General features: G+C 43.3%; 1 protein-coding gene across 1 annotated transcript in view; it reads left to right on the top strand.

Annotated features, from left to right (window-relative positions):
* The window catches only part of LOC122931423 (sterol O-acyltransferase 2-like), a 150,945-nt gene extending 126,138 nt beyond the window's left edge, over positions 1–24,807 (top strand). Inside the window, exons 9-15 of the mRNA XM_044285497.1 lie at positions 2,134–2,179; positions 6,206–6,335; positions 9,073–9,170; positions 9,255–9,353; positions 9,437–9,572; positions 18,954–19,099; positions 24,757–24,807. Coding sequence (XP_044141432.1) covers positions 2,134–2,179; positions 6,206–6,335; positions 9,073–9,170; positions 9,255–9,353; positions 9,437–9,572; positions 18,954–19,099; positions 24,757–24,807 — 706 coding nt within the window. The remainder of the gene's footprint in view (positions 1–2,133; positions 2,180–6,205; positions 6,336–9,072; positions 9,171–9,254; positions 9,354–9,436; positions 9,573–18,953; positions 19,100–24,756) is intronic.
* The last annotated feature ends 713 nt before the right edge of the window (positions 24,808–25,520 follow it).

The raw sequence follows: 25,520 nt of genomic DNA, 5'->3' as shown, positions 1-25,520 counted from the left end.
ACCTGCAATTCGGCATATTTTCTGGTACGGAGACTTCTGGTATACCTGAAGAGGAACGATTTTCATTTATTTGACAGAAAATTCTAAATAATCTGAAAAAAATGGGCAGCAAGCATAAACGTATGGCTGACAAGAGACTCATGAATGGTCCGGACCTGAGAGTGGGTGATTCTGTGTGGCTGTCCACAAGAAACATTAAGTTAAAGGACCTTCTTGGAAGTTGGGTACAAGGTTTATTGGCCCATATAAGATCACTGCCATTATTAGCCTGGTAGCCTTTCGTCTTGAACTTCCTCAGGCTTTGAAGATTCATAATGTGTTCCATAGGTCATTGTTGAAAGGATGTGTCGAACCTGTTGAACCGTTCTCCTTGCCTCCTGCTCCTGTCATGGTGGACAGAATTTCAGATCTCCAGGATAGTTGACTCACGAATTCTCCATAGATCCCTCCAGTATCTCGTTCACTGGAGGGGTTATGGACCAGAGGACAGGATGTGGGTTCCAGCGGCCGACGTTAATGATAGTTGTCTGGTGAAAGCCTTTCACAGAGCTCATCCAGATAAAATCAGTCCTGGGTGTCCAGAGGCAACCTGTAGAAGGGGGAGTACTGTCATGGTCTCTCCTGTGACAGGGGTCAGAAGATATAGGAGACTGGCTGCACGTGATGTGATCTGACAGCTTCTCTGGTTTCACTATACTGTGTTGTTGCTGGGTATGACCACACCTCTGGTGTAGCTTAAGTGGTAATTCCTACTCCTCTATTTAGTCTGGCCTCTCCCATCATGCTATGCGGTCGATAGCTTATTTTGGTTGCGAAGAGCTGGTGTCTGGTTCTCCTCTGAGTTCCTGCTCGTCTGCATATTTTGGAGTTAAATGTCTTTTCCCTATTTCTTGTTCGTGGTTTTCCCCTACCGTTTGGTATTAGGCCTGAGGGAGTCTCCTGTTCTTTAAGCTGAGAAGGAACAGGTCATCACTGGTCCTGACACTATTTCCGGGGCCCTTTAGGGTCAGATAAGGCCCTAGGTTCCAGCATATGAACATTCCTACCATCAAGGTCTGTTTATACTTATAGTAGTCAGGGCTCGGGTTAGGGATTCACTATGTGGTGACCTTTCCCTAGTTTCCAGGCCTAGTACCTTTTCCCTTCCCTCTTGTGGTCGGTGTGGAGTTATCCTCCCACACTGTGCCGTGATAGCATGTTATAGAACAGGAGATTCCTTATAATTTATATTTCATTAATTTAAATTTCTGCTCATTCTGGGCTTCGAAGTCAAGCAGGCAGTCCTATCAGTGATGACAGCCTTCCTTTATGACTGTGTATACACAGATAGCTGTCAATGACTGATCGGACCGCCTCCTAGACATAAAACCCCAGAATGAGCAGGAATTTAAATGTATCAAATACAATTTATAATAATTATTTTCCTAATAAAACTATATATCAATCAGCTCAGCTCCTCATGCTCTATAACATACTGCCTGCATATTAATTTGAATTTTCATGATGACAGGTTCTCTTCAACTTGCTCACCTTATAAATATAAGATGACTCTGGTAATTTTGTCCCAATCTATACAGTAACAATTTAATTCAGTAAAACAGGATGTGTCATATCCATCCATCTGGATTCGAGATATGTACCGGTCCCTACATTTTAATGCTGTTGGTCCCATCCTTATCTATTCCCCCAATGTGGAGATATCAACCTTTTATGTTCATGCAAATTAGGCTCTAGGTGCAATGAGGGCATTGTCATAGGACATAGAGGCTCCACTCATTCTCTTCCCAGCTGCACCCCCAACACTTTGACTGACAGGGCCAGGCAGTGAAGACGTTGTCACATGGCCCTATTGTTTTGCGGCAGCATATTCGGCGGACTACATGGCTGAAGATTGCCCATCTGCCTGGCTGAACACTATGAACATGTATATAGATCTGGGCTACATTGCGAACATTTGTTACATATTATGATGCCTTGTGGAGTATATTTTCAGGACACTTTGAAACTAATAAAATAAAGCTATAAATACATAACATATTATCTATATGTTATCTCAAGATAAAAATGTGCAAAGTTTTCTGTAATCTCTCAGGCTCAACTTGTGTCATGCTCTTCTGTTTTGCCTCCACACAGGACACCATACATAAGGTGGAAATATGTGGCTAAGAACTTTGCCCAGGTAAGGTATACATTGAAACAGGCCATAGATGGGAAGAACTGGCTCCATACCAACTAGTGTCATGATATATTTAATGATTGGGATGCTGGTTGCTCTAGAGCAGGGATCAGCACCTTCCAGCACTCCAGCTGTTTTGAATCTACATCTCCCTTCACTTCTATGGGAGTTACAAGAACAGCCGTGTAAGGCCTCTTTCACATGAGTGAGTTCCATGGATTGGACTTGCAGCATATGTCAGCGAGAGCACCCGTCCTGACAGGGGCGTAGCGTGGGGGGGGCCGGAGGGGCCGTTGCCCCGGGCGCCAAATTGCAGGGGGCGCCAGGCATCCGAAATTTCAATGAGGGCTACGGGAGCCTATGGCTCCCGTCCCCTCCGTTATGCCCCATAGGCTTCAGGCCTAGTCCTGAAGCCTATAAGGCAGTAGAGGCGAGCGACGCAGGACTCGGTCACGATAACCTCACTGTGACCTCCTGCGTCGGGTCTCGCGAGATGACGCGATGACGCGGCGCAGGAAGGCACAGTGAGGCGTTCGTGACCGCCTGCGGCGGGAACAAGCGGGGATGGAGATAGGTAAGTATTTTTTTTTTATGTTAACTTACCTAATTGCAGAGGCTCTGGCGGCAGTATGGGGGGTGGGAGAGGAGAGGAGAGGACTGGAGCAGAAAGGCTTCAGTGGCATGATTGGCACAGCAATAAGAGGGGCGATTATATTAGCAAAGAGGGGGGCCAGTACATTAATAACAGAGGGGCCATTACATTAATAACAAAGAGGGGGACATTATATTAGCAAAGAGGGGGGCCAGTACATTAATAATAAAAAGGGGGCCATTATATTAATAATAAAGAGGGGGGCCAGTACATTATTAATAAAAAGGGGGCCATTATATTAATAATAAAGAGGGGGCCATTACATTATTATTATTAATGTAATGGCCCCTCTTCATTATTAATGTAATGACCCCCTCTTTATTATTAATGTAATGGCCCCCTCTTTATTATTAATGTAATGGCCTCTCTTTATTATTAATGTATTGGCCCCCTCTTTATTATTAATATAATGACCCCCTCTTCATTATTAATGTAATGACCCCCTCTTTATTATTAATGTACGGCCCCCTCTTTATTATTAATGTAATGGCCCCTCTTTATTATTAATGTAATGACCCCCTCTTTATTATTAATGTAATGGCCCCTCTTTATTATTAATGTACTGCCCCCTCTTTATTATTAATATAATGGCCCCTCTTTATTATTAATATAATGGCCCCTCTTTATTATTAATGTAATGGCCCCTCTTTATTATTAATGTAATGGCCCCCTCTTCATTATTAATGTAATGGCCCCTCTTTATTATTAATGTAATGGCCCCTCTTTATTATTAATGTACTGCCCCCTCTTTATTATTAATATAATGGCCCCTCTTTATTATTAATATAATGGCCCCTCTTTATTATTAATGTAATGGCCCCTCTTTATTATTAATGTAATGGCCCCCTCTTCATTATTAATATAATGACCCCATCTTTGTTATGAATGTAATGACCCCCTCTTTGTTATGAATGTAATGACCCCCTCTTTATTATTAATGTAATGACCCCCTCTTTGCTAATATAATGGCCCCCTCTTTGTTATTAAAGAGGGGGCCAGTACATTAATAATAAAGAGGGGGCCATTATAATATACAGGGGGAATGAAAGCTATCTGTCTGGCTCTAGCTCAGTATTGGGGGGCAGCAGGATGACAGTGTTGAAGGAAGGAGAGCATGATAGTAAAGTGAGGAACCTAAATTTTTTTCGGTGAAACTCTGCAGAGACGAGAAGCGGCTGAAAGAAGTTATCATGGTGGTCTTATCTCTGAATGAAGACGTCGAGGAGAGTCTACATCACAGGAGACGTCACTGGATGTAACAGGTATGGTGCGGTATTCTACTGTAATAATAATGTCCATCCACATATCTGTTTCATAGTAGGGTTGGGGGAGAAGATTGAGAATTTGGCCCATACTGCCGCATTCTGGCCCCAGACTTCAGGTCACACTGTACGTGTTCAGAATTCTGGGGCCTCACACCCATCTACTACATTATCTGTACTCAGAGAGTTATCTCTGTGTTATCTGAGGTGTAACATAGGACTGATAGTGATCTACTACAGTATCTGTTAAAAGTGGCGTGCCTGGGGTAGGCGCGGGGGGGGGGGCGCAATTTTTGGCTTGCCCCGGGTGCTGGCAACCCACGCTACGCCACTGCGTCCTGACCTCCCAGCACTGACGGGGTCGCATAGCATTATATTAATTTATGATGCTATGTAACCCCTACAGTTCTGGAATGTATTGAATAACACTGAACTAATGCTGTCAGTGTTATACAGGACAGGATGTCAGGACAGGTGCTCTCGCTGATGCTTGGAACTCGCTCGTGAAAGGGACCTAAACTGCATGCTGGGAGTTGTAGTATCACAGTACTTGGAGTGCCAAAGGTTGCTGATCCCTGTGCTAGAGATACATCCATATCTTTAGTTACATGTATTGTAATGGCGTTAATGTTTTACTAAATGGAAAATGGTTCCCACTGTAGCATAGTTTTATGTGCATTGCTGTGGTCCATTCAAATGCAACAAAGAAATAGTTTAATCGGTGAGGGCCAAGGCAAGGAAATCCTATTATTCGTAAACCCCATGATTGACGTGTGCAATGTATCTTTATTAGCATCTAGTACATGACTGTATTTAAAGGGGTTGATATCCCAACACTCCCCATTGCTGCCCTGCGTTCACTCACCTCTAAAACCGCATCAACGGTTGGCTACCCTGTAGGAACATATTTTATCTTTTTTCATTGTCTGTTTGTTTCACAATTTTCACCGGTGAACCACCACAGTGGTATTATTTTATATAGTATTAGTAAGTAAAAGTTACGATTTAAAGGGTCAACATTGCTGGACACTATTTAAAGGGGTTGTCTCATTTCAGCAAATGACATTTATCATATACACAAAGTTATTACAAGGCACTTACTAATGTATTGTGATTATCCATATTGCCTCCTTTGCTGCTCATTTCCAGCGGTGATGACCACCTTGCAGTCCAGCAGCGTTTGTCGTCCTTGCACACTATAGGAAAAAAACACCAGCCTTTCTGGTGGACGGGACCATGGGAGTGCCAGAACTTTTTCCTATAGTGTGCAAGCACGGCCACCGCTGCTGGACTGCAGGGTAGTCATAACCGCTGGAAATGAGCAGTGTATAACGTGATGAAAAAGGAATCCAACCAGCAAAGGAAGCAATATGGACAATTACAATACATTCGTAAGTGCCTGGTATTAACTTTGTCTACATGATAAATGCCATTTGCTGTAGTGAGACAACTCTTTTAAAGCACCTCTGTCATATGGTAAAGGCACTTTACTTACTGAAGTTACATTATTGTCTCAGTCGTTACAAAATCCATTATTCTGAATATTTTCTCGGTTCCTTCTTTTTTTCCCCTATTCCTCCACTGTATGCATAAGACAGTGGTGTGTGCATAGCTGATAAATACATTATAATATAGCCCCTTTAAAGGGGTTTTCTAGGAGTTAGATAACCTGTCTTCAGGATAGGTCTTCAATATCTGAGTGCTGTGGGTCCTACGCCCGGGACCCCGCTGATCATCTTTTTGAGAAGTAACCGGTGCTCCTGTGAGTGCCGTGGCTTTTTCTTTGCTCAGCAAACACAGTGCCATCCATTTGATAGCGGCTGAGCTTGGTATCACAGCTCAGCCCCATTCATTTCAATGGGGCTGAGCTGCACCTAGGCCATGTGACCGATGAACGTGACATCACATAGCCTAGGGAAAGCTGCGAGAAGGGCATGGCACTACTGCGAGCGTCGCTGCCTTCTCAAACAGCTGATCAGATACTGGTGACCTATCCAGAGGACAGGTCATCATTAAAAAAAAAAAGACTGGGAAAACCCCTTTAAGGTGACAATAAAAAGAATGTACAGTATGATGTGAAATATAATCTGTTTTTAATTTTCTCAATATCACTAGTTCCTTGGCGGTGTATTTTTTTTGTACTTTATCATGGTCACACTCTGCATCCCGGTATTCAAAAAAATGAGCAAGCAGCCATTCAGTACCAAGACCTTGGTGCTTTCCATCTTCCATGCCACCCTGCCTGGTAAGACTAAGAGCAGACACAGTCCATGGACAAGAGAGGTGCTGTTTCTGGAAGTAAAGCAGATCCTTTTCTCTAACCTCATACAACCCCTTAACATACTTGTTACTGATTTTGCTCCTGCTATTAACCACCCCGTCCCCACACACATTCAGTTATCTCTTATTTCAGCCACTAAGTCTGTGTGTTATAGCTGTACTATTAGTTGGAAACTGCCTGTATTAACTTGCTGATGGTGGACAGATGGCATAAAGACCTGGGTGGGCTGGAATGTATTAAGATTGCATGCATTTCTGCAAGAAATATTTTTATATCGCACGTACAGACTGAAATTTTCAACTAGACATGTGACTGGAAAAAGTACAATGCCAAGAGGTGAAGAAAAGTACATTGGTATTAGTATCATTAAAAGGATTTTAATATTGATGACTCATCCATATCAGATTGGCGGGGGTCCGACATCCGGCTCCCCCACCAATCAGCTGTTTGAAGAGAAGGCTGTGCTCCGTGCAAGCGCTGCCTTTCCTTCACTGTTTACCTGCATGCTGTCGACATCACGGCAGGTATATGTCACGATGGGGAGTGGGGGAAAACTCCTTGCCGTATAGCGTGGGTAAATGGGGAAGCAGCTAGGCCTGGAAACTAGTAAAAGGGAGCAGGTCACCTACTAAGCCACCCTAATCCTGGCCCTGACTCCTAACCGTATGAGCAGACACAGATGGAAGGTGGGCTCATACACAGGAACCTCGGACCCCGAGTCATCCCAATGATCCCTGTATAACGGTTAGGCGCTAGAGAACACCTGTTCCTCCAGAACACGGACGAACAGGAGTCTCACAGGCCAAGCAGCAAGGGTAAGGGAAGACAGTGAACAGCAACTGGATCAGCAGGTAAGAACCCAAATACAACAACACACCAGAACAACAAGCACTTACCTGCCGTAGCAACAGGGTGGAACACCAGTACTAAACAGACCAGGCATAGAACACAATACTAGACATAACAACACACCCTGTACATAAACCATAACCAAACATATACAAGGGAAGGAAGGGGAAAATACAGAAGGATGACATCGCAAGACCTTGATGTCTAATTAGTTGGCCCTCACACTGGAAGAAAGGAATATCCAGGGTAGGAGCATAGCTCCAGCACACACCAAGGCTGGAGAACTACTGACCTCCACTCACAACAACAGATTAAGAAGAGCCATGAGGCCACACCCAGAACACACCTAGCCAGAAGTTAACCCCTCCAGAACCAGACAGGGAAAGAACCAGAAGAAGGAGGAAAGCACAAACATGCTGCACCACAACGCGTTGCCACAGGCAACCAGAATGCACGGCTAACGTGTCACGGTGCACAACAAGACCATGTCCCAGCCGTGACAGTATAATTACATGCTGTCGCATTCACTTCTATGGGGCGGCTCGTTCCTATTCAAGTGTATAGGAAAATATATACACCTGCTCGCCACTGCGATGTGGACAGGTAAACAATGAAGGGAAGGCAGCACTCGTACGGCGCGCACCCTTCTCTTCAAACAGCTGATTGGTGGGGGTGGGTGAAAGCTTCCACTCCCCCACCCTGGCTTTGGAATAAAAGAAAAGGAAAAAGGTTCAAGATACACTGTTGAGTGGTCATTGTCCGATTCTGACATCTTTACGGGCGACCCAGGCGCAGGAGGTGTGGTGTGGGTGTCTTGAGCTTTGTCCCACATTACCCTCCTGGGTGAAGAGAGTCACTAACATTTTGATTTTATACTTTATTATTTACATCATTATTTGATTTTATATGATCTGGTCTGAGGGTGTACACATCATTTAAGTGTGTAAGTATCGCTACTGTATTAGTTTTTATAAGCTTCATAGATTTCATTTCAGGGATCTCTACGATCCATGTTTTAGATTCTAGGGATTTTGGCGCCTCCCCCTTGGTCCTATTAGGGTTTTCCACGCACTACCACTCTCCTTCTCTATCACTTACCCTGAGCTTTTCAAGATTAGGTTGAGACCATTGGCAGCCTGCCCACCTATGCTCTACTAAGAAATACTTTTGTCCAATTTAATATAACTTTCCCCTACTCTTTTGTACACTGTTCGCTTTTTTCCCTTACTTTTGGCACCCTGCGAAGTTATTCCCTGACCCTCCTTTTGAAGGTCCAGCGACTAACACTCTCCTTTTCTTTCCCTGTCTCTGACTGTGATGAGACAACCCCTTTTACTTCTAAATTGTTATAGGACAGGACCGTAACCAACAGTATATTATTCTATGATGATAAGAATAGAAATATGGGTGGGATTGTGACAACTTCCCAATTGTTCTTATGATGATAAGAGCAGTTATCACTGAGGCCTGAATATAAGATAAAACATAAAGGGGGTCATTTACTAATCTGAAATATGCCTAAATTAGGCGTATTTCAGGCGCAGCTAACTGTTGCGCCGCTATCTGCGACTTTTCCCTACTCACACCAGGTCTAAAATTGTGGGAAGGGGACTTATTCATCATTTTCTAAATGGTCTAAATGTAAGACAGCTCAGAAGCTGGCTTACATTTAGAATTGGCGCTGGATGTGGTGAAGTTATGAAGAGGCTTGTGCCTCTTTATAACTTCGGCGGATCCACCGCCAGCTATGGACCTTTATTAAGACCGGCATCTAAAACGCCAGTCATAATAAATGTGTCCCAAAGTGTAATGGACTTGGCTTTGATTTTGTCTTTATTGTTCTATTTTCCAGGTGCCTTTATGCTGCTAATCTCATTCTTTGCATTTCTGCACTGCTGGATGAACGCATTTGCTGAGATGCTCCGCTTTGCAGATCGCATGTTTTATAAGGTGACTGCACCTTTCTTCATCTTATACTATGGTTTTGTGCATTGGATTGCTTTACCATAAAGCCGCTGTTTCCATTTTCTACAGGACTGGTGGAATTCCAAGTCCTTCTCCAACTACTTCCGCACATGGAATGTGATCATCCATGACTGGTTGTATTATTATGTCTACCAGGATCTGCTATGGGTGAGGATTTCATCAGAAGAGTATTAGGACAATCTGGAGGTGTGAACCTGCACTCAACAACTGAAATATTCTTTATCTTTCAGCTGCTCAGGAAGCGTTTTCGCACAGGAGTGATGCTCGCTGTATTCCTCATCTCTGCCACTGTACATGAATATGCTTTAACAATGTCTCTTGGTTTCTTTTACCCGGTCATGTTCTGCCTTTTTGCTCTTTTTGGAGGTATATATGACCACCATTTTCTTCTATGTCTTTTTCATAATGTTAGCAGTTGCAGTAGCATACATAGCAGAAAATGGGTCCCCATTATGTTTTTAGTTCATGACACCCAAAACGGAAGTGTCTGGTGAGTCGATATCCCACCTCCTTTCCTTAGGAAATGTAAACCCTGCACAAGTTCTCACCACCCAATAACAAAGAGAATGGGTCCTAACCAAGAGTGGGCCCCATCCTCTCAGGACCCTAAAGCATCCATCTGCCTCTCCGGAATATGTGTCCTTGGTTAGCTGAAAATATGTCATTACTACAGAGACTTTATTCATGTGCATGTTTACTTATCCACATACATCTACAATTCACCATCATGTTTGGCAGCTCCAAAGATGCTGCACCATTTCTGCTAAGACTCAATAATCTGTCAATGTACTACCGTAAGTACCATGGACCAGCACTAGAAAGTACAGTAACGATAATACAGACCAGTGCATTTCAGTTGGTTAACCTGCGATTGATCATGTACGACTCTCTACAAGTACATAATTCAAGATGAATTTATGAGATCATGTTTCTTAAAGGGGTTGTGCAGGAGTTTTATATTGATGACCTATCCTCAGGATAGTTAATCAATTTCAGATCAGCGGGGGTCCGACAACCAGCACCCCCACTAATCAGCTGTTTAAAGCGGAGTTGGCGCTCCATGAGTACTTGTAATTACATTCGCTTCTGAAATGATGGGCAGTGTACTGAAGAGGAAGTAGCAGTTAAAGGGGTTCTCCAAGATTGGGAACCCATGTTCAGAAAGCCAGGTAGGGTGCAGCAATTGAAAAAAAAAGTCTCACCTGTCACCAGCCCTCTGGGTCCAGCACCTAGCTTTCTTCACTGCAGCCCTCTTGCACTCTGCCAGGCCATCTGAACATTGGTTTTCTGTCTTCTTTATTTAACCACTTAAAGGGGTTATCCCACTTAGCGTTTCTATACTTACCTGCTGCCACCGCGCGTTCACTTCCTGGATTCTGGCTGGGGGCGGGCTTCATCTTGATTGAAGTCTTCTCCCGGCCGTGCCGCGCGCTGGAATGAATGCGCACGCCGCCGCGCATGCGCAATGGTGACTTATTCCTACAGAGCCGGCGTGCGCGTTCGCAGCTCTGTACTATTCTGGCCGGGAAGAAGTCACTGTCGCGCATGCGCGGCAGCGTGCGCGTTCAGAACAGCGAGCGGACCGGCCGGGAGAAAAGGAGTCGTCTTCTGGGCAAGTGCGACCTTCCGGCTTTTCAAGAAGAACAGTGGTCGTAACCAGGGGAGACCGAGTCACAACAATCAGGTAAGTGGGTATGAATTTTATCCTAATCGGTGGGGATTTGTTAATAAAGTATATTTACAAAAATGATCACTGTCAAATCATTAACAGATTTAACAGTGATCATTATGATGGGATAACCCCTTTAAGGACCACAGGTTTATACCCCCCTAGTGACCAGGCCCTTTTTTACAAATCGGCACTCCACAACTTTAGCGGTTTATTGCTCGGTCATGCGACTTACCACCCAAATGAATTTTACCTCCTTTTCTTCTCACTAATAGAGCTTTCATTTGGTGGTATTTCATTGCTGCTGACATTTTTACTTTTTTTGTTATTAATCGAAATTTAACAACATTTTTGCAAAAAAATGACATTTTTCAGTTGTTAAATTTTTCAAAAAAAACGACATCTATATATACATTTTTCTCTAAATTTATTGTTCTACATGTCTTTGATTAAAAAAAATGTTTGGGGGAAAAAAAATGATTTGTATAAAAGTTATAGCGTTTACATCTATGGTACAAAAATGTGAATTTCCGCTTTTTGAAGCAGCTCTGACTTTCTGAGCACCTGTCATGTTTCCTGAGGTTCTACAATGCCCAGACAGTAGAAAAACCCCACAAATGACCCCATTTCGGAAAGTAGACACCCTAAGGTATTCGCTGATGGGCATAGTGAGTTCATAGAACTTTTTATTTTTTGTCACAAGTTAGCGGAAAATGATGAATAAAAAAAAAAAAAATTCTTACAAAGTCTCATATTCCACTAACTTGTGACAAAAAATAAAAACTTCCATGAACTCACTATGCCCATCATGAAATACCTTGGGGTGTCTTCTTTCCAAAATGGGGTCACTTGTGGGGTAGTTATACTGCCCTGGCATTTTAGGGGCCCTAATGCGTGCAAAGTAGTTTGAAATCAAAATGTGTAAAAAAAGGCCTGTGAAATCCGAAAGGTGCTCTTTGGATTGTGGGCCCATTTGCCACCTTGGCTGCAAAAAAGTGTCACACATGTGGTATCGCCGTACTCTGAAGAAGTTGGGCAATGTGTTTTGCGGTGTCATTTTACATATACCCATGCTGGGTGAGAGAAATATCTCGGCAAAAGACAACTTTTCCAATTTTTTTATACAAAGTTGGCATTTGACCAAGATATTTATCTCACCCAGCATGGGTATATGTAAAATGACACCCCAAAACACATTTCCCAACTTCTCCTGAGTACGGCGATACCACATGTGTGACACTTTTTTGCAGCCTAGGTGGGCAAAGGGGCCCATATTCCTTTTAGGAGGGCATTTTTAGACATTTGGGTTCCAGACTTATTTGCACGCTTTAGGGCCCCTAAATTGCCAGGGCAGTATAAATACCCCACATGTGACCCCATTTTGGAAAGAAGACACCCCAAGGTATTCAATGAGGGGCATGGCGAGTTCATAGAATTATTATTTTTTTTTGCACAAGTTAGCGGAAATTGTTTTTTTTTTGTTTTTTCTCACAAAATCTCCCTTTCCGCTAACTTAGGACAAAAATGTCAATCTTTCATGGACTCAATATGCCCCTCAGCGAATACCTTGGGGTGTCTTCTTTACAAAATGGGGTCATTTGTGGGGTGTTTGTACTGCCCTGGCATTTGAGGGTCTCTGCAGTCATTACATGTATGGCCAGCATTAGCAGTTTCTGCTATTCTCCTTATATTGAGCATACAGGTAATGAGATTTTTTTTTTCCGTTCAGCCTCTGGGCTGAAAGAAAAAATGAACGGCACAGATTTCTTCATCGATCAATGTGGATGAAAAAATCTCTGCCAAAAAAAAAGAGGGGAAAGGCGTCTGCCAGGACATAGGAGCTCCGCCCAACATCCATACCCACTTAGCTCGTATGCCCTGGCAAACCAGATTTCTCCATTCACATCAATCGATGTGGATGAATAAATCATTTCCGGGATTTTTTTATTTATTTTTTATATATACAAAGTGTTTGCCAAAGCATATGAACACCGCCGCCTCCTCAGCTCATATGCCTCGGCAAAGGTATCTTTTACTGCAGAGGAGAAATCTCGTCTTGCAGCGCCGCATACACCGACTTTTGTGTAATCTGACAGCAGCGCAATGCTTCTGTCAGAATGCACATCAGTGCTGCAGCTGCTTGTTCGCTTGGTCCACCTAGAAGGTAAAAAAAAAAAAAAAAAAAAAAAACATGCCGCAACGCAATAAATTTATTAACATTAACTTTAGAGAACATTTACTTTTTTGCTTACCGGTGATTTTTTGTTTTGTTTTGTTTTTTTACCTTTATAAGACAAACCTCTCCTTCCCCATGGGACAATGTGCAAAGCGCAAATCGCCCAGAGATGTGGCGAAGTACATTATGCACTTTGTCCCAAGTGAAAGGAGAGGTCTGTGGCAGCTCTGTGTGAAAGGGCCCTAAGACCCCTGTGTGCCTGTCCTGTGTGACGCAATCCCTACACTAGTAGTGTACCTGAGTGTGGAACTTGCGGAAGCACTCCCCTATGCATAGGGCAGGCTGGTCAGGACAGTCAGGACAAAAAAAGGTGGTGTCACGCCTTATTCCACCCTTGCTACAGACACGACATCTTTTTCTTGGGGAACGTTGAGTTGGGGTACCAGGATAGACAGACGGGAAGTGTCTGCCATGTAGCCGGCTCACTACATCAGGGCCTTGGGGCACGGACCCTCCTGGATACAGGATTTCCGAAATGATCTCTTCCTGGAATTTTAGGAAGGATCCTGCTCTCCCAGCCTTACTGTAGAGAACAAAACTATTCTACAGAGCCAATTGGATCAAATATACAGACACCTTCTTATACCAGCGTCTGGTGCATCGGGAAACTAAATAGGGAGCCAACATCTGGTCATTGAAGTCCACCCCTCCCATGTGAAGGTTATAGTCATGGACAGAGAGGGGTTTCACAATGACTCCAGTTGCCCTTTCAATTTGTACAGTCGTGTCTGTGTGAATGGTGGACAGAAGGCAAACGTCCCTCTTGTCCCTCCACTTCACCGCGAGCAGTTCTTGGTCACACAAGGCAGCCCTCTACCCCCGTGAAAGTTGGGTACTAACGAGCCGTTGGGGGAAGCCCCGGCGACTAGGTCGCGCGGTGCCACAGCATTGAATTCCGACTAGATGTAAGTGCCGAAAGAGGGCCACGCTTGAGTAAAAATTGTCCACGTATAAGTGGTACCCCTTGTGGAGTAAGGGTGACACCAAGTCCCAGACAATCTTGCCACTGCTCCCCAGGTAGTCAGGACATCCGACCGGCTCCAGTTTTGAGTCTTTTCCCTCATAGACCCTAAAATGATATGTATAGCCTGTGGCCCTTTCACAGAGCTTATACAGTTTGACCCCATACTGGGCGCGCTTGCTGGGGATGTACTGTTTTATGCCATGGCGCCCGGTAAAATGTACTAGGGACTCATCTATGCAGATGTTTTGATTAGGGGTATACGCATCTGCAAATCTGGATGACAAATGGTCTATGAGGGGCCGAATTTTATGGAGCTGGTCATAAGCAGGGTGGCCTCTTGGATGACAGGTGCTATTGTCAGCGAAATGCATAAAGCACATGATAGCCTCAAAACGCGCCCTAGACATTGCAGCAGAGAACATGGGCATGTAATGTATTGGGTCTTTAGACCAATATGACCGCAATACATTTTTTTTAGTTAGACCCATGCTGAGGAGAAGGCCCAAAAAAAATTTAAACTCAGAAACTGTGACTGGTTTCCACCGGAAAGGCTGGGCATAGAAGCTTTCCGGATTGGCGGTAATAAACTGTGTGGCGTAGCGGTTGGTTTCTGCCACAACTAGGTCATAGAGATCCGCGGTGAAGAACAGCTAAAAAAAACTGAAGGGCCGATCCTAAATGAGCTGTCTCCACGCGAACTCCAGACTGGGCGGTGAAAAGGGGCAATACGGGTGCGGCGGAAGCAGGGGATTGCCAAATAGGATTTGCCAGCACCTCTGGGAGACTAAGGGTTCTACGGGCCTGTGAACGCGGTGGCTGCGACAGGGGAGTTATTGCACGTCCCACCGTACCAGCTAGAACTGCCCTTCTGGTACTCGCCACTTTACCAGGGAATACGGCAGTGCTGGTAGAAGGTCCAGGGTGTGCTGCGCTGCTGGTGTATGCCGCACCATAAACAAGATCAGCGCTAGCACCACTCTGCTGCAAATGAGGATCATCATGCAGGGTATGCAGAACTCTGACATGGGATCGGGTACGCCTGACCGTAGCAGGGACCTCTACCTCGTCATCTTCGCTAGCGGTTAGAATGCCACTGCTGTCTACAGGTTCATATTCTGAACCACTGGATTCAGCGGATGAGGCGTCCCCATCGCTTTCATCCATCACGGCCAGAATCCTGTAGGCCTCTTCAGCGGAATACCCCTTGTTTGACATTTTGGGTTCACTAAATTTAGGGGGTATTCCTCTGAGACTACCCAGGAAAAAGAGCAAACCTACCTAGTAAAAAGGAGTGCTTGCGAAGTAAAGCTGCGATCGCTAATAAAGATCCAAAAAGCTAAAAAGTGATCTTTTATAGCTGCGCAGCGATTTTACGGTGTTTTTGCAGTGATCAGAAAAAAATAATTTCGGTCACTGCGGTGGGGCAGATTGAACGTAAGTGTGCGCACAAGATCAGGCCTGATCGGGCGAACACTGCGATTATTGTAGAACCTAAGGTGACCCTAATGTACTGATCACTTACAGATACTATATAGTACTAGTGCTGATTAGCGAATAATCAGTGACTGCGGTGCGGTGGGCTGGACGCTAACTATCTGACAAGTAGCTAACTACCTGGCAGGGATGAGGGACCCTTACAGGGGGGGTGATCAATGACAGGGGGGTGGATAAGAGGGTGATCAGGGAGTCTAATATGGGTGATCAGGTGCTAAATAAGGGGTTAATAAATGACAGGGTAATATCTAATGTGTAGTGTGGTGATTTGGTGCTACTTACAGAGCTGCCTGTGTCCTCTGGTGGTCGATCCAAGCAAAAGGGACCACCAGAGGAGCAGGTAGCAGTTATATCAGATGCTATTTTCAAAATAGCGTCTGACATAACCATTTCATTGGTCGATTCAAAAATCCACAGCCTGCCAGCCAATGTAGATGAACTTGTGCACTACGCGATCCTGTGAACGCGCGCTCCTGTGTGCGCGCGTTCACAGGAAATCTCGGCTCACGCGAGATGACGCCAGTCGGCGTTAGTGTAGCCTGAGAGCACCACAGCAATGACGCCTTTCGGCGTTAGGTGTGCGGCAAGCGGTTAAAGTTGTCTGGGTAGGTCATCAATATCAGATCAGCAAGGTCCAACTCCTGGCAGCCCCACCGATCGCAGTCTACTAAGCATAGTGCTGTCCATTGCATATCGACTGTGCTTGGTATCATTTATTTAAATGAGACTGAGCTGCACATATGCTATGTAACCAATGAAAGTGATGTCACAGGCCTAGGAAGAGGCGGCAATGCTTCTTCAAACAGCTGATAAGCGGGGATGCTGGGAGTCAGACCCCTACTGATCAGCTATTGAAGACTTATCCTGAGAATAGGTCAATACTAAACAGCCAGAAAACCCTTTAAAAGAGAACTTGTCAGGAGTTTCATGCTGCCCGAACCATGGCTCCCTGTTACAATGTATTTATTTATTTTAAACAGGCTCTGCACAGTAAAATAAGTTATTTTTACCTTTGTTCCCCCACTGCTCCCGTTCTGACACTTCACAGTCTCCACTGGTTTGTGCCTCAGAAAGCAGAAACTGATGGGGGACCATGAAACATCAGAATGAAAGCAGTATGGGATCAGAAATCAATGGGGGACTGCAAAACATCAGCAACAGGAGCAGAGGGGATTGGAAAGCAGAAATCATCAGAGGCCCATGAAGCATCAGAACAGGAGTGGTGTGGGATCGGAAAGGTAAGAATAAATTACTTTATTCATTTACACCATATGGAGCCTTTTTTTAAATGGCCGGACAAGCCCTTTAAAACAAAAAGACACCCTTAGCCAATCCAAGTGGGCATATTTGTGGACAGTGGCTCACCTTCCTAGACCTCTGGATCAAGGTGCACTGTCCTTGTAGCACCCAAAGCCAAATTAATATCTAGAATATAAATAATCGCTTTGATGACAGGCACTCTATCATCTAGTATGGCATGAAAAATAGTCTGTTATATTAGTTGTACATTATATCCTTTTAATACTTAGTGCACAATACCAAAAAAATATAAAAAAAATACAATGGAATAAAACCAAAAAATAAAATGATATATAAAAATCCACTCATTTGGATTCTAATATGTTCTCCTATTCATCAAACTTGATCCATCTATTAATCATGATATTCGTAAATCATTAAATGAATAAATTATTGAACCATGATTCATGTGACAGATAAATGGATAATTCCTGCAAATCAAGAGTTAAATCACAAAATGTTATTGCAGAAAAATAATGAATAAATTAGTCCTCCTCTGAAGTTGATTTCAGTCTCTTCAATAATTAAATACTTATTCGAATATAGATCATGTATCTTTGACAGGCTGGATTTGATTTAAATCACTAGTCAGTAAGGCTTGATTTAAATCATAGTTTTCTACATAGAGACTAATTCTTGCTGGTATAACTTATTATATGCAAGTAGATGAAGATTTTTAGAATAACAACTTTTCATATTAGTTTGATTAGGTTGATTCTGTATTCATAGGTTTGTAGAAGTTAGGATTAAGGTCTTTTTCTCAACTCTGTTCATGTTATAACATTTTTTCTGTGAAGAAGAGGCATGTGATCTCTGCTGAGTCAAATTCAGTTTTGAGAACTTCAAAAGTAAACCAAGCATCTGTGATAATATCTTGTAGGCAGAGAAACTGCCCAATAATCTTACAAAAACCTCTGGAAGAGCATGACCTTGTGAATGGATTAATGGAATTTATTTACTTAGAAAATTCAACTATATGTTTAATTTTTTTGGTAAATAAATTCCATTAATACATTCACAATGTCATGCTCTTCCAGAGGTTATTCTACATAATTAAAAAAACGAATCTTTATTTCATGATGGAATAACCTTTGGGTGGTAATATATTTTCCTCAAAAAGCATTTTATATAAAAGAAATCTGATTTAAATCTAAAAAATCAGTTTTTTTTATTTATTTTTTAAAATCATAGATTTTTATCCACCCTGATTTTTGATTAGTAGGATACTTTATGTGTTATTACATTACCACCCCATGGACAATCTGTGTTTCTCTCTGTGTGCTCTTCCTCCTGCACTTGCCTCGTTGTTAATCGAGGCAGAAGCTTCTCACCTGGCGCTGCTCAAGTTCTTTCAGAGTTCCAGGTGGTCTTTAGCTTTCCACTTACCCGCTTGATCTTTGCATTCAATGTGCGGTCTATTGTGTTATCCTATGTGAGTTGGAGGCTTGAATGTATCTTTACAGCGGAGATGGTAATCACTGGGGTTGTTTATATGTATCCCTTCAAATATTTGTGGACATAGCTATGGCTTGTATAACCAGCTTTATGCTTGGATACGCAAAGGTTCTGTGGTTTATTTGTAGGTTCCTTCAGCATGTGTAGAGTGTATATGTTATGTATTGGTATAAGTAAGGCTACTTTCACACTAGCGTTTTCAATTCCGCTATTAAGATCCGTCATAGGGTCTTAATAAAGAAGAATACGCTTCAGTTTTGTCCCCATTCATTGACAATGGGGACAAAACTGAACTGAACGAAACGGAATGCACCAGAATGCATTCCGTTCCATTTGGCTATGTCCCCATCGAGGGACAGAAAAACGCTGTAAGCAGAGTTTTTATGTTCGCCATGTGCTGTGGAAGAGGACACAGGACACAATAGAAAACGGATCCGTCCCCCATTGGATTTCAATGGTGTTCAAGACGGATTCGTCTTTGCTATCGAACACATAATACAACTGGATCCGTTCATGATGGATGCATGCGGTTGTATTATTGTAAAGGAAGCATTTTTGCAGATCCATGACGGATCCACAAAAAAACGTTAATGTGAAAATAGCCTAAGACTTCCTTCTTATGTTTTCCAGGCATATTTAATTTCATGATGAATGATAAACGGACCAGCCCAATTTGGAATGTGATGTTATGGACCTTCCTCTTCATTGGTCAGGGGATCCAGCTGTGCTTATATTGTCAGGAGTGGTACGCCCAGATCCACTGCCCCCTCACAGAGGTAAATCTGAATAGTGATTAATGTACTAAATACAGATCAGGGATCAGTAGGAGAAGATGACCTATTCTAGATTCTACAGCCATGGACGCACAGACACATGAATGCTTGCTGTAGCAAGAAAGGAACATTGTATTCAATGTAATATTTATAGTGCAAATACAAAATACATGAATGGGACATTCTGTGCCCTGACGCTCAGTGTTCCCAGTTCACATCCTTTTCTACATTTACCACACCTTTTAAAAGTATTGATATACAGAACACAAAAGTGTGTGCAGTCTTAGAATCCCTCGTGGGCTTATGCTCAAGCAATTATGGGGAACGAGCCAAATGTTCCCGATAGCTGCTGATCGCTTATGCAGGATAATGTGCTTCCATCAAATTATTATTTTAAAGGCTATGGGCACCTTTGGGGACACGGCGTCAGAGCAGCTCTCAGAGTTGATTCACTGTGGAGAAGAATGCAATGGAACTGAAAGCTGTAGATGAAAAACTGTTGAAACTTTTTTCAAAAGACAGACAAAAATAATGGAGGGTCTTAAAGGGGTTATCGAAACCCTATAATTCCCCCTTTAATTCCCGGGCCCCTCAAACAGGTTGTCGCTTCTGTTGCCCGCACGGCCGCCGCTGCATCTCCACATTACGCGGATCAAAACATACAACGACGGGTGAGCATCCAATAGCAGGCTGCAACGGTGAGCAGCCTCCCTAGCGGGATAGACTTAAAGAACTTAATCTGTATAGCCTTGAGCAAAGAAGGGAAAGGGGGATATGATCAAAACCTTTAAATAAGTTAAAAGGGTTATCCAAGATCTATAATTCCCGCCCATATATGCCTGGGTCCCTCACAGAGCTTGTACTTGCTTTGCTCCCCCGCGGCACTTCTCATACTGGCATGGCCGCCGCTGCATCTCCCCGTCACGCGGATGAAAACATCTGGCTTCGACAGGGGGGAGCTAGCCAATTTCAGGCCGTGACGGGGAGGAGCATTACTAGCATCACCCGCAATGCACGCACGGCCGCCGACATAGGCATAAACACTATGCTACCACTACAGCACCACTCCATAAAACTGCAGAAGGCCTGACTGAGCTCCTGTGCTATCAAGACTACATACAAAACAATGTGCACCACAAAGTGTCTCCAGTAATACTGTGAAGAAGAGCTACAACTAGGGATAAGCAGGAGCTCCGTACAGTATTAGAATATATTGGCTCCGATGAACCAAAGTTAGACTTTGCGCAATAACTTCATAAATTAATATGTAATGTAAAAAAAACATTTCCTGAACTCAACAACGAAGTGGTACCTTGGAACCAAACCCGGGTTCGGGAAATGTTTTTTTACAGTACAAATTAATTTATGAAGTTATTGCGCGAAGGCTCGCTAGACTTCGGCTCATCGGAGCCAATACATTCTACTACTGTACAGAGCTCCTGCTCCGTACAGTATTAGAACAAAGTTTAATGCGAATCAACTTTGCATGTTTTATCCGAAGTCGATTCGCTCATCCCTAGCTACAACCCAATAGAAAATAATGACTGCCACGTGTATTATATAAATGTATAGGTAATATTAGAGGGGCTGTCTGGCTCCTGGAACGCCTGGCTGTTTTTCACAGGGCCAGCTGCTTCTGGCTATGTATTTCCCATACAGGGACTGCTGCCCGGACAATGCAGTATTATGTGGTTTATATGTAATGTAATGCAAGGATATTCTGCCAGAGTTTCCTGCATGAGGGGAGTTCCCTGTATGATGTGAAATTGGTCTGTCACTTTTATTAGACAACCCCTTTGAAAGAGGACCTGTCACCTCTTCTGACATGTCTATTTTAGTAACTACTTGCATTCCCCATGTAATAACAATTCTGGAGCATCTATTCTTATGGCTCTATGGTGTGCCATTTCCTTTATTATTCCTGCTATAAGTTATTAAAGAATCACTAGCATTTTGCAATGAAGGTCCGGATGGGGGTTACCAGTTGGAGTGTGTTCCTGCACATTCAACACTGGCAGCACTGATTGGATAATTTCAGACTGCATGTACCCCCCTCCCCAACTAGTAACACCCATCTGGACCTTCAATGCAGACTTGCTAGCAATTCATTCATAAACATCTATCAGGAATAATAAAAGAATGGCTCAACATAGTCATAAGAATATATGTTCCAAAAATGGTTATTACATGGGGATTGCAAGTAGTTATTAACCACTTCAACCCTGCTAGCTAAAACCCCCTTCATGACCAGGCCACTTTTTACACTTCTGCACTACACTACTTTCACCGTTTATTGCTCGGTCATGCAACTTACCACCCAAATGAATTTTACCTCCTTTTCTTCTCACTAATAGAGCTTTCATTTGGTGGTATTTCATTGCTGCTGACATTTTTACTTTTTTGTTATTAATCGAAATGTAACGATTTTTTTGCAAAAAAATGAAATTTTTCACTTTCAGCTGTAAAATTTTGCAAAAAAAAACGACATCCATATATAAATTTTTCGCTAAATTTATTGTTCTACATGTCTTTGATAAAAAAAAAAATGTTTGGGCAAAAAAAAAAAAATGGTTTGGGTAAAAGTTATAGCGTTTACAAACTATGGTACAAAAATGTGAATTTCCGCTTTTTGAAGCAGCTCTGACTTTCTGAGCACCTGTCATGTTTCCTGAGGTTCTACAATGCCCAGACAGTAGAAAACCCCCACAAATGACCCCATTTCGGAAAGTAGACACCCTAAGGTATTCGCTGATGGGCATAGTGAGTTCATAGAACTTTTTATTTTTTGTCACAAGTTAGCGGAAAATGATGATTTTTATTTAATTTTTTTTTTTCTTACAAAGTCTCATATTCCACTAACTTGCGACAAAAAATAAAAAATTCTAGGAACTCACCATGCCCCTCGCGGAATACCTTGGGGTGTCTTCTTTCCAAAATGGGGTCACTTGTGGGGTAGTTATACTGCCCTGGCAATTTAGGGGCCCAAATGTGTGAGAAGTACCTTGCAATCAAAATGTGTAAAAAATGACCGGTGAAATCCGAAAGGTGCACTTTGGAATATGTGCCCCTTTGCCCACCTTGGCTGCAAAAAAGTGTCACACATCTGGTAACGCCGTACTCAGGAGAAGTTGGGAAATGTGTTTTGGGGTGTCATTTTACATATACCCATGCTGGGTGAGAGAAATATCTTCGCAAAAGACAACTTTTCCAATTTTTTTATACAAAGTTGGCATTTGACCAAGATAGTTTTCTCACCCAGCATGGGTATATGTAAAATGACACCCCAAAACACATTCCCCAACTTCTCCTGAGTACGGCGATACCAGATGTGTGACACTTTTTTGCAGCCTAGGTGGGCAAAGGGGCACATATTCCAAAGTGCACCTTTCGGATTTCGCAGGCCATTTTTTACACATTTTGATTGCAAAGTTCTTCTCACACATTTGGGCCCCTAAATTGCCAGGGCAGTATAACTACGCCACAAGTGACCCCATTTTGGAAAGAAGACACCCCAAGGTATTCCGTGAGGGGCATGGCGAGTTCCTAGAATTTTTTATTTTTTGTCGCAACTTAGTGGAATATGAGACTTTGTAAGGAAAAAAGAAAAAAATGAAAAATCATCATTTTCTGCTAACTTGTGATAAAAAATTCTAGGAACTCGCCGCTCGCTCAATATGCCCCTCACGGAATACCTTGGGGTGTCTTCTTTCCGAAATGGGGTCACATGCGGGGTATTTATACTGCACTGGCTTTTTAGGGGCCCTAAAGCGTGAGAAGAAGTCTGGAATATAAATGTTTAAAAATGTTTACGCATTTGGATTCCGTGAGGGGTATGGTGCGTCCATGTGAGATTTTATTTTTTGACACAAGTTAGTGGAATATGAGACTTAGTAAGAAAAAACAAACAAAAAAAAATATATATTTCCGCTAACTTGGGCCAAAAAAATGTCTGAATGGAGCCTTACAGGGGGGTGATCAATGACAGGGGGGTGATCACCCATATAGACTCCCTGATCACCCCCGTCATTGATCACCCCCCCTGGTAAGGCTCCATTCAGACGTCCGTATGATTTTTACGGATACATGGATACATGGATCGGATCCGCAAAACACATGCGGACGTCTGAATGGAGCCTTACAGGGGGGTGATCAATGACAGGGGGTGATCAGGGAGTGTATATGGGTGATCACCCCTCTGTCATTGATCACCCCCCTGTAAGGCTCCATTCAGACATCCGCATGTGTTTTGCGGATCCGATCCATGTATCCATGGATCCGTAAAAATCATACGGACGTCTAAATGGAGCCTTACAGGGGGGTGATCAATGACAGGGGGTGATCAGGGAGTGCATATGGGTGATCACGCCCCTGTCATTGATCACCCCCCTGTAAGGCTCCATTCAGACGTCCGCATGTGTTTTGCGGATCCGATCCATGTATCCATGGATCCGTAAAAATCATACGGACGTCTAAATGGAGCCTTACAGGGGGGTGATCAATGACAGGGGGTGATCAGGGAGTGTATATGGGTGATCACGCCCCTGTCATTGATCACCCCCCTGTAAGGCTCCATTCAGACGTCTGAATGATTTTTACGGATCCATGGATACATGGATCGGATCCGCAAAACACATGCGGACGTCTGAATGGAGCCTTACAGGGGGGTGATCAGGGAGTGTATATAGGTGATCACCCGCCTGTCATTGATCACCCCCCTGTAAGGCTCTATTCAGACGTCCGCATGTGTTTTGCGGATCCGATCCATGGATCCATGGATCCGTAAAAATCATACGGACGTCTGAATGGAGCCTTACAGGGGGGTGATCAATGACAGGGGGGTGATCAGGGAGTTTATATGGGGTGATTATGGGTGATCAGGGGTTCATAAGGGGTTAATAAGTGACGGGGGGGGGTGTAGTGTAGTGTGGTTTTTGGTGCGACTTTACTGAGCTGCCTGTGTCCTCTGGTGGTCGATCCTAACAAAAGGGACCACCAGAGGACCAGGTAGCAGGTATATTAGACGCTGTTATCAAAACAGCGTCTAATATACCTGTTAGGGGTTAAAAAAAATCACATCTCCAGCCTGCCAGCGAGCAATCGCCGCTGGCAGGCTGGAGATCCACTCGCTTACCTTCTGTTCCTGTGAGCGTGCGCGGTCCGGAGGCGGTTAAACAGACATGTCAGGAGGTGTGACAGGTCCTCTCTAATATCTGTAACATGTGAAATAGCCATATCACCTTTATTTGTTAGCCCTTTTAATATCTAATACCAGCACCTGGATCTGAATTATTTTGTAATTGTATGTAATTAAACATTTTGTATACTGAATTACTTAATAAAATATATCGCCACCTGCTGTTGTTTTTTTTTTGTTTTTTTTCTGTCAACTTCACTGGAGGTGGACACACATTTTCAGTTCCATCCTTCAACTGCCTCCCGTTGCTGCTTCCCAAAAGCTGCAGCAGAAAGTCGCACCCCCTGATCTGCAGCAGAAAGGACACACCTCCTGAGCTGCCAGGTTTTGATATAAATCTAGTAGAGCATCTGGAACTGTGAATAGAGAGACCTCTGGTTCTAGCCTTGTTAGAAACAGATTGTGATTTACTACATGATGTAATCATGGGATAACCTCTGATGTTTTTTTTGTTTGTTTTTTGCAGAAAACATTCTGGGAACTGGTTACTCCACGCTCATGGTCATGCAGTTTATGATTGGGGCTATAGTAGCTGCGTAACAATATATCACTATCTCCAAACATCTGTGATGACCACAGTATGTTCTAATGTTCTTCCAGATATAATAAACTGAGATCCGGGAGAGGCTGAAATGATGACATTATATGTTCCTGTTGTCATACCGCTTTCTAGAAAATATACTGTATAAATAAAATATCAGATGACATAAATTTTCTAACAGTGTCTGAGAGAACAAATATTCTGGTTACCTCAGGGAAGGATCAGTAGTTAAATTCAAAGTTAATTTAAAGTTAAATTCAGTGGTTGAGATGTAACATCTGTGAAGATATCCCATGGTTTAAATGGGTTGCCCCAGTACACAGTCTTATCTTCTATATAAAGGATAGTCGAAAAGTGTCTGATTGGCAGAGGTCCCACTGAGAACGGGGGCCCTGCTTTCCCCAGGTCGAAGGAAGTGGCGGTAATGCATATAAGCTGCCTCTACGTTCAGCTCTATGGAACTGCTAAGCTGGCCAAGTATAAAGGATTTTCTATCTCTGGCAGAGTTTAATGGGAGAGAGCATATCCATGAAAGTAGGAATACATGATCCCAGTTCTCATAATCGAAGGGTCCCAGCAGTCGGACCCCCGCTGATCAGACATTTATCTCCTATCCACAAGCAATCAGTGTACTTCAATAATACAGGTGTTTTACCAGTGAAATGGCTGTGCTGATTGGTTGGATCTGC

The sequence above is a fragment of the Bufo gargarizans genome, chromosome 3 (genome assembly GCF_014858855.1).
Source record: "Bufo gargarizans isolate SCDJY-AF-19 chromosome 3, ASM1485885v1, whole genome shotgun sequence".
Taxonomy (NCBI): Eukaryota; Metazoa; Chordata; class Amphibia; order Anura; family Bufonidae; genus Bufo; species Bufo gargarizans.
The sequence above is the reverse complement of the archived record's forward strand: the minus strand, read 5'-3'. Positions and strand labels throughout refer to the sequence as shown.